This window comes from Calonectris borealis, chromosome 8, assembly GCF_964195595.1.
Source record: "Calonectris borealis chromosome 8, bCalBor7.hap1.2, whole genome shotgun sequence".
Lineage (NCBI taxonomy): Eukaryota > Metazoa > Chordata > Aves > Procellariiformes > Procellariidae > Calonectris > Calonectris borealis.
This window is the reverse complement of record NC_134319.1, coordinates 22257293-22272629: the sequence shown is the minus strand read 5'-3', so window position 1 is coordinate 22272629 and position 15337 is coordinate 22257293. Positions and strand designations below refer to the sequence as shown.

Below are 15337 nucleotides of genomic sequence, written 5' to 3'. Positions count from 1 at the left end.
TTCTCAGCTCCTGTTGACATGCAAATAAAGTTAAATGGCACATAGGTGATATGAAGGTTATTTTTTTAAATAAGCCTTAAGTGTGTATGCATGTGTATAAATTAAGTGCTGACAGTCCTGAAATCAGATGTCTTCCTTCAAGCCTCAGATATGATAAAGCACAACTCCCAATATTGGCCTGCCACCACACCTCAACCCTGACTCATCTTTGATAGTTTCGTCCTCATTCTGTGCTAAACACAGTTAATAGGGAAACCAACTGTGGTCAGGCTAATAGTGGTCTCCTTAGGCTGTGGATTCTGTGGACTATGAATCAGACTCTTTTCTTCAGTATGTGAACTTTGTCTTGATTGACTTCATCTGCATTTCAATCTGTAATTCTGCAGATGGAAAGTCTGTCTCATGGTGTCTGAACACAGAAATCTAATCGCTGTTGTTAATCCGGTATTTGTGCTCGCCAATTCTATATAATGTAGATGCATGTGCTTATCTATATACATGCATACAAATATCTATACCAAAAAGGAAAGGAATTAAACCAAAAGTTATACTGTTATTTTTTCAGGGGAAAAAAAAACAAGTCATTGGGCAATTTCAGCCATTTGATGTCAAAGGAATGATTTCTGGACTGAAATTGCCCTCATTCCACAGTTAGAATCGCCACTTTCTTGAGGTCAGCAGGAAACTATGTGGAGCTGCCTTGATTTGAAGTTAGAATACAGATACATAAAAAGCACTTATTAATGCAACTGAGAGATGTGAATACATTAAAAGGAAGAATTTCCTTTGAAGCAAAAGCTAACGAAAATGTTGGAGAAAAATGTACTAACCAAGTACTTATTCCTAAAATGCATGTGTTTTATGTATTAAAAAAATAACTCACAAGTAAACTATAAACTGGCATATAAAAATATGAGCTATAAGATTACAAAGTATCTTGAATTTGCAGGTTAGATTTACCTGGACAAAACAAAGTAATTAAATTTTTCTAGTCTTCTATGAAATTCTGTAAGTGAAGTTACAGTTTATTGCTAATTATTATAAACAGATTGCTAAAGCCCTGAAAAAAAAAAAATCAGTTTTGCATTAGAAAAGCCACTAACCATATAAATATACGCAATTTGACTGCTATGTTGCTGTTTTAGCAGCACAAGCAGGTAAGCTGCACAGCAGCAAAACCTGCACACATAATATCACTTTTTATTGTGGTTTCTTTTGTAGAATACAAAAAGTAGAAAAAAATACATTAGCAACTAAAATGCTAGACAGCTTTCCCTTACAGAAATTATCATTATTGAAGATGTATAACATAATTAGGTTATAACCTGCACTATAACAATTTGCATAATTTCTATGTAATCTGCCAGAAGGACCAAAACCTGAGCTTTTGACTTCTATTGACAGACAACCCTGGAGTGTCAACACTAATAAATCATTGTGCCAAAGAAGTCAGAAAAACACTTGCAGTTTTAACACAATGGTGAACCAAAATATTATACTCTATTGTTGAAAGCTAAGGAGTTACAAAAAACATGCTGTTATTGCCCTTGAAGAATAAAGCTTTCATTTCAGGCTGAAATAAACCAAAACTCAATCACAGACATGAAAGATGAAAGGGCTTATTAAACTTGTCCATTTCCACAGAAAGCTTCCAGTTTTTCTCCCCCCTACAGTATACTAAGATGTTTTGCTTCTAGCATACTTCTCATAGGAGACTTTGAAGTCTGTTCTACAGTCTCATTGCATTCACTGATAGGAAGTTTTTTGCTAGATTTCCTATCAAGAAATTTCAGGTCAGTTATGTTTTGTCTTAAAAGTCATCTGAATCGCTCCTACTAAAATCAGTATTATGGCATTCCTGTGTTTAGAGTGATGTTGCACAGAGAAAGCTATTCAAATTTGCCAAGAAAGTAAACATTTTCCCAGACATCAGAGAAACAATAATTAGAATTTCAATGTTTTTGTGGAACTACCATTTTCTTAAGGAAATACCTTAATTCCCTTAAAAAGGGAATAGAATTAAAACATTTCATTTTCATTAAATCCACATATTTAGTTTTGGTAAAGTTAGAACCCTTTGTTTCAACTCCATTGCTTTGTTTTTAGTTATAGTCTAATACCTGAAAGTTGAAGTGTTTTGACTTTTGTATTAAATTACAATATAAAGTGCCATAAATATGAAAACAATTGTACAGCCTGACTGTATTAAAAGTCTTATTTCAATGCATGGTGGAATTCAAAACACTGGAATTTCCTGAAAAATAGAGTGTTTAAATTTCAACAAACAATCGATGGATTCTACTCTAGAGAATTGCTTCCATCTGCTTGCTGGAAGATTAACACACTTGCTCCGCATTGTCCAGATCTGGGGAAGACTGCCTTAAAGCAGGAGATTATACAGAACTATTTCCAAATTTACATCTGCTGGATTAATTCCTAAGAATGAAGAGTTAGAAAATGACGGACAAGAAAATGAAGGTCTGGTTAGCTCCTGGGCCTTATCTGACAGACCAACACTTGTGACTATGTATATCAAACAAGATCCATGTAATGATCACATCAACAGTAGAAATAAAAAAATTACATATTGAGAAACTTGCGTAAAAGGGTCCTGACTCATTGCCTTGAAACAACGGGGAGGTGGGGGGGCACACTTCCTTATATTTCCTCTCTCACGGAGCTCCGACAGAGGTAGTTTGTGCCATGGGTCTCAAAACCACCAGAATGCTCTTGAAAAGGGGGGGGGGAAAGCTTTTTTTTTTTTTTTTTTTAAATTTAATACCTGTTTAGTGTGCTTAAAAATCCCATTTCAGACAATTCAGGCACAATTCATGTCTTAGCTGTTGTCATAGCAGGTGGTTTTAAAGTCTATACTTGGTTTTAGCTTAACCAATTTAACTAGTCCTCTGAAATAAAAGTTTGCAATGTGCTAGCTGCAATCCCTCTAGAAAGTACACTTTTAAAATATACACTTATACTGCCTTATTTACAAAGTCACAGAGCTTTGACTCAGGGAGAAAAAGCACCCTCCTTATCTGCTTGAGGAAATGAGTGGTTTGGCCCCTATGAAGCAGATTTTGAGAACGTGCCAGATGCAATAACCAAAGAGTTTGCAATTCCCCATTAGCTCCCAAAGCTTATTGAGGCTTTGCCCTACTCCTTGTGACTCTGAGTTCATAAGCTTGAAGAAAAACCTGGCAATGATACTTCTTTTATGGATGCTAAAAATTGACTGACCACAATGGTGGAACATAAATTTTCATCCAGCTTTGAAAAACTATCAAGAAACTCTGCAAGACACGTTAGAAAACATATTGGCAAAATAATGGTTAATCATAATGGGAAAAAAATCAGTATACTTTCTATTCTACACAAAAAAATCCCGGCCTCCACCACATCGGTAATTTCACCACACTGTATTACTCCCGGCTGCTGTGAAGCAATGCATCATGCTAATGGACTGGTTCGCAATGTAGTTGCATATTAAGCTTAAAGCATTTTTTAATGGCAACCCAGAGAGTGATTGGGTATTTTTTCTTTCGTTTATACCAAATTATACAAAGTTTGATGGGCACTGCTAGCTTTGCAACAAAAAAGCATAAATATACTGTCTTGGCACCACAACATTGTTTTAGTACAATAGTAACCCTTATCTTTCTCTAGCACTACTATAGACTTTTATCAAACTTCCAAATACTCTCTGGAATATTAAATGTACAAATTTCAGATCAAAAAAGTTTTTTAAGTGACAAAACTGGATACTGGATTTGTGGAGCCCATTTTCCTCCCCCTCCCTGCCGCTCTACATGAGTCAGAGCAAGGGAGAATTCCCACGTCCAGTGAACAGTGCCCATTCTGTTATATCTTCTATTCAAGCCACAGAATAAAAACACAAATGGATCCACTTTTCACAAGAGGTCAACTGCAGTAACTGTATCTTTATTAAAGGAGGTTACACAGGTTGGAAAGGTCCACATTCTGTGATATGCACACTAAGAACTTCTCTGTGGGTAAATGGTATTACTCATAGAAACAACACAAGATTGGATTTCAGCACAGCTTGCTAAATCAAAGCTGTAGGCTGAGTGTGCCCCACAAGCAGACTGCAAGCCAAAGCCTTAATAAATAAAACAGATGACTCTCAGCCAGAACCAATAAGGAATTAAGTTCTAAATCTATGAAGTAACACTTGTTCCCATTTCACAGTCTAAAAAACATAGACACCAAAAGGCTAAGTGTCCTGTCTAAAACACGCAAGACGACTGTGGCACAATTGAAAACACTAAAATCATGCTTTCTCCCCCGAAGGATTTCTTTTTATCCTATTACGACAGTATAAGTGCTTATCTGCCTTAAAATTACTTTCCTGCTACTACAATTCCATGATCATTACTCCTGCTACAAATCACCTATGAACCATGATAAACTGTGAGGAAAAGAGAGGAGGCATGAGTAGAAGTCAAATTGTCAACTTCTGTGACTAAAAACTCATTATAAACATTTAGTTTACACAACTGTTAAATGGCTAACTAAATAGCATAATGCAGCAATACTAGCTTAATGTATTCTGTCTCTTTGACCCTGGCTGCTCATTCTCACTACTTCAACGCAACACTATCTCAGTTATGTTGACATATTTTTTTTTCCTCGAGTTGACATTACAAACCAGATCAGATTAAAAAAAATCCACCAAAAAGACTGTTTGGTTGTTTTCAAAACTGAATCAATTCCCTTGTACTCTTATGGATTTTCCTTTCTCTTATGCCAGTTTTAAGCATGTAGAATCATATTGTGAACAGAACACAGGTTTAAAAAAAGGCTGAAAATACATTTTTATATCTAGAACATTCTGCAACTGCTCACAAACAGTTGGGCAATCAAAAGTGCAAGAGCAACATGGTACAGAATCAATCCCACTATACCTTAAGTCAATATTGCCACCACACGCTATGTTGTGAAAATGTGACCAAAATTATCAGCAACTCAGCTAAGTGCTTAAAGGCTATTAGAATATGTACCCTTAAAACTAGCACTTTGAAAGTATTATGGAGAGCACATAGTTAGATTCTAAATAGTTTGTCCCACCTGTAACTATGATGGCACAGTTTCCTGAACCAGGATACTTTTTGGACTTCTGTATCAGGGATAATGATTCCCAACTGGTTGAATAACAGCAACTTGACTGATGTCAATAAAGCAATACTGATTTACAATAGCTAAGAATCTAGGGCTTAAATTCAACATATGCAAAACAGAGAAATGATACCTTTTCCCCAAATCACGTACATTATTTATTGAGACAAAAAGTTATTTTGGACAAGGACTTTCCTTTGAAATGTATTTCAGCATTGCCTTCCTCCCAAGAGTTCTTGTGTTCACACTGGGACCTCTAGGCACTTCTGTGTGGGTACACAAATGTGTACATTTGCTTTAAGCAAGCTAAGCGAAAAGATTTATCTAAATTTTTGACAAAAAGGATTCACTTGCTAGTAGAAAAAACACAAACCATACACTGCGATAAATCATGAAACGAAGTCTGAGGGCTTATTTTTACACTTAGAATTACCCACGAAGTCCTTAAAATTTAAAAAAAAAAAAAAAGAGCAAAACATAACAAATGAGGATAGACATTCATGCAAGTTTAGATTTGTTCCCACTTTTACATCTACACCAAAATGGCTTATTCTATGACAATTTCTTACTCTTAAATAAGATACTGCACATTATAAGGACTTCTTTATAATCTTTAACATAAATATGTGTAGTAATTTTTTTTTTTGCATACGTCTTCAATTGCTGTCTTATCTGATCAACAGGGTGTGGTGCAACCAACATCCTCACCAACTGCAACCACCTTCAACCCATAAAAACACATCTCTGAACTGTGTTTCTGATCATAACAAGCCCATGAGACATCTTCATCTGTACAGAGAGAATACTATAGATGATGTGAAAAAGATGTGTTGCTAGGAAAATTCGTTACTTGGTTTTACTAATTAAAACTCAGTGCAACTTACATACACACATTCACATATGACTTCCACCAACATAAACACTCTTGAGACAAACATTTTGTGGAGCTGTAATACAAATATTTGTGAATTGTTAGCTGTTCATCATTTGACAATATAAGCATAGATTTAAAGTAATTTTTCAGTAGCATAAAAGCAGAATATGTAATCTAGGAAATGATGTACTAGAAATTTGTGCCACTTACACAGAAACTGTATTTGGTTTACTGAACCCTCACTCATACTTTTAAGAACTCATAGAAAATGGAGGAAGAAAAGATGATGATTGAACTGGTCTATGCCCAAAGATGAAAAGGAGAAGAATATTGTTAAGGTTGATTAGATTTCTTCTCTCGCTTGGAATTAGGCAAAACATAAGTTTTTTCCGAGAACATAGTGACATGGCTTCAATTACTGGGCTAAACAATTTCTGTTACTTTATGGGATTCTCTTCAAACCATACACAAAGACTGTTAAACTAACATTAACGGAATAATTGTATTTATCTTGAAGAGCATTTCTCTATGTTTAACAAAATCATATGTTAACACATTAAGGAATTTCTGATGCAAGTATGAATATTTCATGTAAGCATAAGCTGCACTGCTTACACTAAAAAGATAAGCAAAAAATTTTACTTTTAGTAAAATGGCACCGAGTCCCAGTGGGATCTGAATCCAGAATAACCACCACGTTGCTACTCTTGCCAACTTCAGGCAAAAGCTGGCTGGAGGCCCTCATTCTTCCCAGCATTTTTAGATGTAGGGACAAATAATCATGTGCATGTGTGTACGAAAAGCCTGCCAAGATGATGGGCTAGCCACAATGCCAAAATCAAGGTCATTAAAGACACTGCATATGGAAAGGGTCATTTTGCTAGGAACAGCCCAATTACCAGTGAGCATATATAATGACTATTCATGATGTCAAAGCAGCTTGCCACACTGCTTTCATCTGCCAGCAGACAAATGCCTATACAAGAATGTTGCAGCTGTCAAGGGAATATTTGACTCAATGTATGTATCTTGGAATGGGTTCTGTAGGCAGTCTGGCCTCTGTCCTGAGGTATTGGAGAGGATAATTCCACAAAATGACAATGTACGAGACCACAAAAACTCAAACCGTAGCCTTGATATTACAAGAATCCTAGTTGATTTCAGCTGTTACAACAGAAAGAACCAGTTATTATACATAAATGTCTCACTGACCAAAATTAAGAATTTTTTTCCCTTTTCCCTCAGCACTGTTTATCCCATAACTCTTTAAAAGAAAACATGTATGCAGGCTGTTGAACAAAGACACACGTCTAGAATTCTCTGCCTCTCAGCTCTGCAGTACAGACAGAGACTTCTTTACTCTGACTGCGACCTTAAGACAGATGCACATACACCAATGGAGTCACCTGGCTCCTGTGAAATAGCTCCGGTCAAACTGTAGCAGATTAACAACTCACAGAAGATAATAACAAACAAACAAAAAGCTAAACTACATTTTCAGGCATAACAGTACTTAAAGAAACTCATTCTTGAAACTGTAAGGTTGTCCTCAGCTAGTAGAAATTAGTTTAACAATAAGGTCTTTCCTGCCATGAATAAAGAGCTATCAGCTTGGTCTAACAGAAGTCACCTAGCATTTTTAAATGGGAGTTTTTAGTGCAGGTAGTGCCTTTATTCTATACTGTCAGGTACAAACCACAATTCTAAAAAGAGTAAAGAAAATAATAATTATCCTCCCCCATTCATTTGTTCCCAGTTCTCAACATAAAGAAGCTGCAATGACTGATAGCGGAAATTGCTGCAGTTCCTCAGGAGCTTTTCCACTACAAAATCTTCTGATCACTTGGGCTGACTACCAAGACCAGGTGATCCCCAAACTACCATATGAGATGGCACAATTCCCTCTGGAAGCAAGGCCGGGCCTAAATGCCTGCAAATCCCAGGGTCTGAAGACTTATGGAAGACAACAGACTCCAAGACAAAATAGAAATCTCTGCACTGAATCCTTTCTTAACTGGCATGTGAATATCTCATGAATCAAGCAGTGTTATAATTCACTAATATTACAAATAAGCATTCTAATATACTTTCTGTGCGATTTGGGGAAACGTACATACAATTTATAAGTTTTGGTTCATGTTCTGGAATGATGCAATTGCTATAGGTTTGTATACCACTGTAAATATGTATTTACCTTTGTTGACCAGGACCGTATGACATTTTTCCCTGGAAAGATATTTAGGGAAACCAAATATTTAGGGAATTTAGGGAAACCCGCAAATTTAATGACTGGACTCTGGCTATACAACAGGAATACTAAAAAAAGCAAACTAAAAGTATAACTTTGTCTTGTTTGTAGGGAAGATAGGGAAGAGAGGATAGAGGGTAAAAAGATAAAAATTTCAGGTTGAAGAGGGAAAGATGCTGGTAGGACTTTTAATGGATTTTAAGAAACATACTGAAGGATTAAGCCAGGAGAAAACGAAGGATGAGCATGTTTAGCCAAAGACTCTGTAGTTCAACAACAAACCAGAAAGACACAGGACCATGTTCCACACACAACCCAGAGGGATTAAAACGCCTGAAGTGGGAAAAATTTTCGGGGTGTGTTATTTTAACATAGATAATACATTTATTATCTCATACTGTTACAGTAAAGGACAAAAGTGGCTTCAGAATCCCTATGAGTGTTTTCGGGCATGCTCTCATATCTATCATGGTCTCCCTCATGAAAAATCTCAAGAAAAATGCCCAGGATTCTGGGAAATTGTTTTTAACCTGAAGTGAGATCTTGAGATAGCTGCTCAGTTGCATTAGCAGTTGAACAGTGGATTCAAGTACAAGGGTGAGAGTGCTAAAATATGAAACCTTCTTTCAGGTGTGTTCCTGAGACCCCAGCCTTGGGGCAGTAACCAGCTTCTGTTTAGTTTCCAAAAATATAAAGCACATTGGATCCAAGGGGTGCAGCCCAAAACTTCAGTATGGTAAGCATCAACTGGAGAGGGTAACGAGATCTCTAACAAATACTACTCAGATTCTCATTTTAAATTGTTCATGTTTCCAGTTCAAATCATATCAGGACAAGAGATTCTTTTGAAAAATGTTAAACTCAAATTCCTTTTGATGAAATACAAAACTAGTATACTGGTAAGCCACAGTGGGGATTTTTCAGTGACATCACCTGAATCTATTCTTTTCTATTTAGAAGAATATTCTGATGTTACAGCTCAACTCCAAACCTTCATTAAGAGTATATATAGGAAGCACTACTAAGCAGTCAAGAATTAAGAAACAGTAAATTTAAGGATGCCCACACATCTCCATGAATGCACATCTACCAGTTTACACACCAATTTTATTGGCACATGCTGCATTCAAATAACAATAAACCTGCTATTTCTTCTACAGCCAGAGGTACTCAGGAGTTTACTAAAATTAGACTCATTACAATCTGAGGGGTTTTGTTTAACTTTTTATGCAAGTTTTCTACTCCCTAAAATATTTATTTTAATAATTTTGACAAATAATTCAGATTATTTTTAAACCTGTCACACAGAGTTTCTATTATCTGGGGGCAGAGTCTCATAAATTAGTGCATGCTGACCTGGACAGGGGCACAGACCCAGAACCTCTGGTCTCTCCTCAGTTAGCTGGGTAAGAAGATACTTCAGGTCAGAAGCCCCGCAAGTTGTGCTACTGCAGCCCTGTGTCTCAGCTGCTATGTGCTGGCTCTCAGATGAACCTGGTTGAATCTATCTTTGTAGACATGAACTAAAAAAAATTCTCTCAAACTTATGAATGTAGACACAGTTGGGATTTTTCTTGTGTCAACTTGTGACCGATCTAAAACTTAACATAATCTTAAAAAAATCTGCATTAAAGACTTTTACAGTCTTGGGTACTAACAGTTTATTTTCCCTCCTCCTAGGTCAATCGGTAACAACAATAAAAAAGACTATTAATAATTTATATTATTTTAAAATGTTGCTTGCCCCAGGTAAGTGGAATTTTGCAGAATAAATATTAACCTGGCTTTAAATTGAAGTTGAAAGAATGAGATTTTCAAATATCTGCACTCAAACAATCTGTGAATACAGAGAAGTGATTAAAGAAAATCTTGTTAACTTCAGCCAGACCAAAGACTTAAGTCAATATTGAGATCTTTTAACCATTTCATAAGTCTCCTGCAGATAGATATGCATAATTAGTCCCATAACACAAACCAATTTTTTTTCTACAGAGAACAGCATTTATTGTCACTGCACTTTCAGACACACTTCAATGTGGACGCAGCTAGTTGCTAAATCCACTAGCAAACTGAATAATTTCAGTATTTGCTTTGTAAATTGACTGCAGAAGCATATTATTGGTTTAAATGGTCAATCCTTAACTGTGAAGCTTTTAGTTTCTACTTTTTTTTTTTTTCAGAATAAATATTTCCTAAAAAAAAAAAAAAAAAGTAACATGATTACAAACAGGAGCCAATGACTACCTGAACCAATGTCAAGTTCAAGGAGGACAAAGAACTCACCTGTTCAAGTATAGAACTTACAGTTTTTCCTCAAATAAATGAAGATTTTTTTTTTTCCCTCAAGTAAGGATTTTGAACAAATTCTATATTCAATTCATACCAAGGCTAACATGTTGCTCACATAACACATAGCAAGTCACATAAAGATATGCAGCAAGTGTTTAATCTTCAGTGGAAAGTCTAGTGGTTAACCACGCAAACAAATTATTTAACATTTTCCTCGGAAATCATTGCATTTCCATGTCCAGAGTGGTTAACATTTGCGTGTCATTTCAGTAACACATACTTATGGTCAGGACATCCAGTGTCTGTATCCCCTAAAGCAAAAATGGGGAGGTTAATGTTCTAAGGCACTTGATTCAACCAGAATAATAGATTTTCCTGCCCCTGTCGATGATCTAACTGAGGTAATTTAGACAACCAGAGCTGGAAAACTTACGCGCAGCTAAATGAATCGTGAGTCTACAGAATGCTTAAATTCAGAAAAAGACTGAGGGTAGCAACATGCAAATCGACAAAACTGTTGAAGAAATGCAATTGCAGGAAAAATAAATATAACATGAGATATCTGTAAAGAGGTATCACGCATAGGAACAGAAGTAATTTTTCCTCTGCCTATGAGGCCAGCAATGGTATTTCCAGTGTCTTACTGGAAGACCACTGAATAGCTCACAGTCTTTCCCATTAGGAAGACATATATAAAGAAAAAGTTGTATAAGACAGGAAAGATCACAAACACACATGTAAAAGCTGAAAAAAGCCAATAGGATAGCAATAATAACAGAAGGTGAAAATACAACCTGTTTGCAGTAAATTAGGATGGCATATTTAGGCACAAATGACATGCACCAACTTAAATACTCATCAGAAAAAAAACTTCTCAATGGAAGACGAACTACCTTGTCGAATAATCCATCTTTGGACTTAAAAGTCATTGATGCTTTAAAATATTACGTCGGTATAGTATTTCTTTAAAAACTGAATGTTGTAATCCCTTACATGGCAGAAAACACTTTTTGCAACTTCCCTTATGCTTAATATAAAAAGCAAGAACAAAAGATGTATCAAAGATAATTTACTTCTGTGTCTCCAGAGGCAGACCAAAAGTAACTGAAGGGTTGAATTGTAAGACAACACATTTATTTATTGCTCTGGTAGCAGCACACAGCTTGTAATTGCCTTTGTACAACTCTCCTGCTACAATCACTATTTCAGCAACTGTGGGTTAGCGGATAGAATACTTAATCCAAGAAGTTTTCTCTCTGTCCGTGGAACTTCTCTGAAGCTGTAAACAGGGTGGTCCACATTGCCCAAGAACTGCATGACAGGATCTTCTCTTACAACACTATTTCTAATAATACTGCATACTTCAGGAGCAAAATCCTCCTCTTAAATTTACATGATAAATTATGATTGGGAGAGTCTACTCTTTCTATTGCTATGAACGTAAACTGAAGTTTGCAGTGCACCAAAAATCAAATTGACAGTTATCAGAACTTGAGAGAATAGCTCCCCTCTTTGAATTTTTTTTTTCCAAAAGTTAGTACCAAAGAATCTGCAGTTGAATATTTGTTCCTCATCTAGCCATTTTGTTTTGTTGACCTTTTCTAAAACACAAATGGATCTATAAAGTACCACAAGATATGATAAATTGGAAAATGGCATCAAACAATTAAAAAAAAAAATCTAAAGGAAGTAAAATTTAGCATGATTTATACTTAAAGCAGAGGCTACTACAAAGACGTTCTATAGTGGCATATACATTTCAATGTAATCTGTAGATTTCCTCAAGAAAGTATGCACACCATCATTAATCTCACCAGCAGAATTTGGCAATGTATTATTTACAAGCAACACACAGTTCTCTTATTTAACTTACGAAAGTGCTAATGCTGCAATTTCCAAGGAGATTCACATAACACACACACACAAATCCCACTGAAATATGAGCATCCAGTTCAAATTAAGTTTTTGAACATCTCTCACTATGAATTCCCCAAATCCCAAAATGCACTATAATTCCTTCTGCCAAGATAGGTTTTCATTATTGTATCACCTTTCTCATAGAGCTCCTCCATTGCTGTCCAGGTTTCAGCTCGGACCTCTCGATTACTTTTACCCGGAACATGTGCATCAGGCCAGTGTATTAAATAAAGATCTAAAAGAAACAGAACCAGACTACTCATTAAAGTGTCCAGAAAATATATACATCAAACCATGTGAAACAGCATTTTCCCTCCATAATGGTCCCTAACATATTATCATAAAAATAGTTACAATTACTACTTCATGATCATTACTGTATACTTCCATTTAGTTTTAATAAACAAAATCTACAACATTTCATTAACAACTAAAGGTAGCAGAAGTTGCACATGTGTCACAGGTTTAGGTCACTGCAATCAGAATTTCATGGTCACATAAGCACTTAACTTTCAACACGTAACAAGCCCCATTTAAATCAAAGGGATTTTGGTCACTGGAATTAAGACTGGACTACTGCTGAAGTGCTACAAGTCTTCAAGTTTATGGAAGATAAGTATGTTTGGCAGTTCTATAGATATTTTATACAACCTCAGCAGTGGGTCTATTTTTTTCCCTTCTAAAGAATACTTCCATTTATGAATTTCTGTTTGGAAATTACAGCACATACTTTCATGCAGTTTTTTTGCCATAATTTTGTGGCAGCATTTGTGATTTTTTTTTTCAGCATTTTTAAAAATATTATTTTAAGGGAACAAAATTATGCTTTACTATATTGAAAATGTAGTAAATTTCAAACACAATTAAGATTTAGTGCTGATGAAATTATCCAAGCAGCTACTGAAACTGGCTGTCTCAGGGAAGTATTTTTTTTGTGTTGTCTCCATGCAAGAAAAGACTATCCTTCTACTGAAAAAGGAAGGATTCCAACATAAATTAAAAATGAGAAATTTACATGTATTGGACTCAGAGTTCCAAATCAGATTACCTAAATTTCAAAAGCGATAGGATCTGTAACTCCTTTATAAGTTTGTAGACACTGCTACATTCTGAAGGAGAAACTTAGGAGATACTTTGAAAACAATCACATTTCTACTTAGATCCTAACTGCAGATTAAACAAGTCTGTAGGCATCCCAGTCAAAGAGGTTGGTCTTTGCCACATACATTAGTCTCACACAAAACAGGAAAAGGAAATAAATGCATGACTGAGAGGTGCATCATTGTCTTTGTGCTTTATAATATTCCTTTTTTGGCAGTTCAAATATAGAGTTAAGAAATAAAAAACTAGACTCGTTTGCAATGAGCAGAGTTTTTTGTTCTGAATGCATCACACCATTCATTTACAGCACCTCTGTGAAAACACAGATCCTCTGCCACATTTTTTTTATTCACATTTAAGGACTGCACTAATGATTACTATGCCACTGGGCTAGTATATTAGCTTTCCACCGCTATAAATACAAATTCAACCTTGATTTAAGAGGAAAAGGTAACATGAAATTCAATATAATACACCAGTTCCCATTTGGGCACATCATTGCAACACTGTTAAAGAGAGTATTTTGCTTACACTAAGAATCTAATTAGAACAGTACAGAATTTTCTACAGTAAGATACATTACAGATGTATCGAGAAAAAAATCATTTTGGGTGTATTACAAAAATAATGAGCTAAATTTGCACTTTCTGGTATCAATAACCCATTAGACTTTTAAACACAATTGCTCAGACAAGCAATTATCACTTACATATAATGATTTTCAGCATCTGGATTATGTCACCTTTAAAGAGAAAGTTGCTTGTTCTTTGCCCTTATATACATAAAATCCACTCCCAATTTAGAGAAGAGTGAAAAAACCCACATGCAGTCTTGTTCATCACTGATCTGTGAATAATTACTTCTTCTCTAATTGCTCTGAAGAAAGAAGTTGTATTTATTAAGAATAAATACCAATTTCTGTGACATTTAAGTGAAAACTAATATTGGGATATTGATTAAAGCATTTGGTAAGGTTATGTTCAAAACTCAGGAAAACTCTAATTCTGTTGCCAATAAAGTCTCTTTTAAAATTTCCACAAATATTAGATGCAATCCCAAGGATTAGCATTAGGAATTGCTAATATCAAGTGTTCACTTTGAGCCAAAATTATACATGCCATTGGCGGTACTTACTGCATAGAGACTGCCATGTTTTAACCTAAATTTTTGTGCTTGGATAAAGCAAATGTTATATATAAGTAGGTGTAAGTTACTGGTCTCTGATGCCTACCTCATGTAAAAATGGAAGAATTACATATCTTTAATTGCTGCTTGTTATGTTCTCCAAATCAGACTAATAAGAACTGCTTAACTATGCAGAAACATGTCGTATAGCACCAACAAAAAATAATCATTAACTTCAGCAGAATTTCACCAAAAGCTACTTTTCCAAAAGTCTGAATATTCAGTTAGACATCACAGTTTGCAGATGTTCACAGAAATAGCTACACCATGGATTTCCACATACAAAGATGCTTTGTACTCAGCCCAAGAAATTGAAGCACTCTCAGAAGAATGACTTTTAACAGATTTGATAACGGAAAGATCTCTGGCCTTGGATATTTAAAAAACACAGTATATCACCATTCCCTGTATTAGCATCTAAGACCTCTTCAATGCAAACACGATTAGCTGTTGGTCCTTTATTTTAGAAAGGTGATGTTATCGGGTCTGTGATGTCCGTATCATCCTATTATGTTTATTTTAATTTAGGCTTTTGTTGAAATAAAAATTACTTCACAGTTAGAAATGTATGCATTTAGGGCTAGAAAGCA

The 15337-nt window shown here is 35.4% G+C and overlaps 1 protein-coding gene across 6 annotated transcripts in view; it reads right to left on the bottom strand.

Annotated features, from left to right (window-relative positions):
- LOC142085003 (putative oxidoreductase ZK1290.5) overlaps nt 1-15337 on the bottom strand; it is a 52055-nt gene that overhangs the window by 15615 nt on the left and 21103 nt on the right. For all 6 annotated transcript variants that reach the window (XM_075156442.1, XM_075156443.1, XM_075156437.1 and 3 more), the window contains one exon: nt 12595-12696. In XM_075156442.1, coding sequence (XP_075012543.1) covers nt 12595-12696 — 102 coding nt within the window. The remainder of the gene's footprint in view (nt 1-12594; nt 12697-15337) is intronic.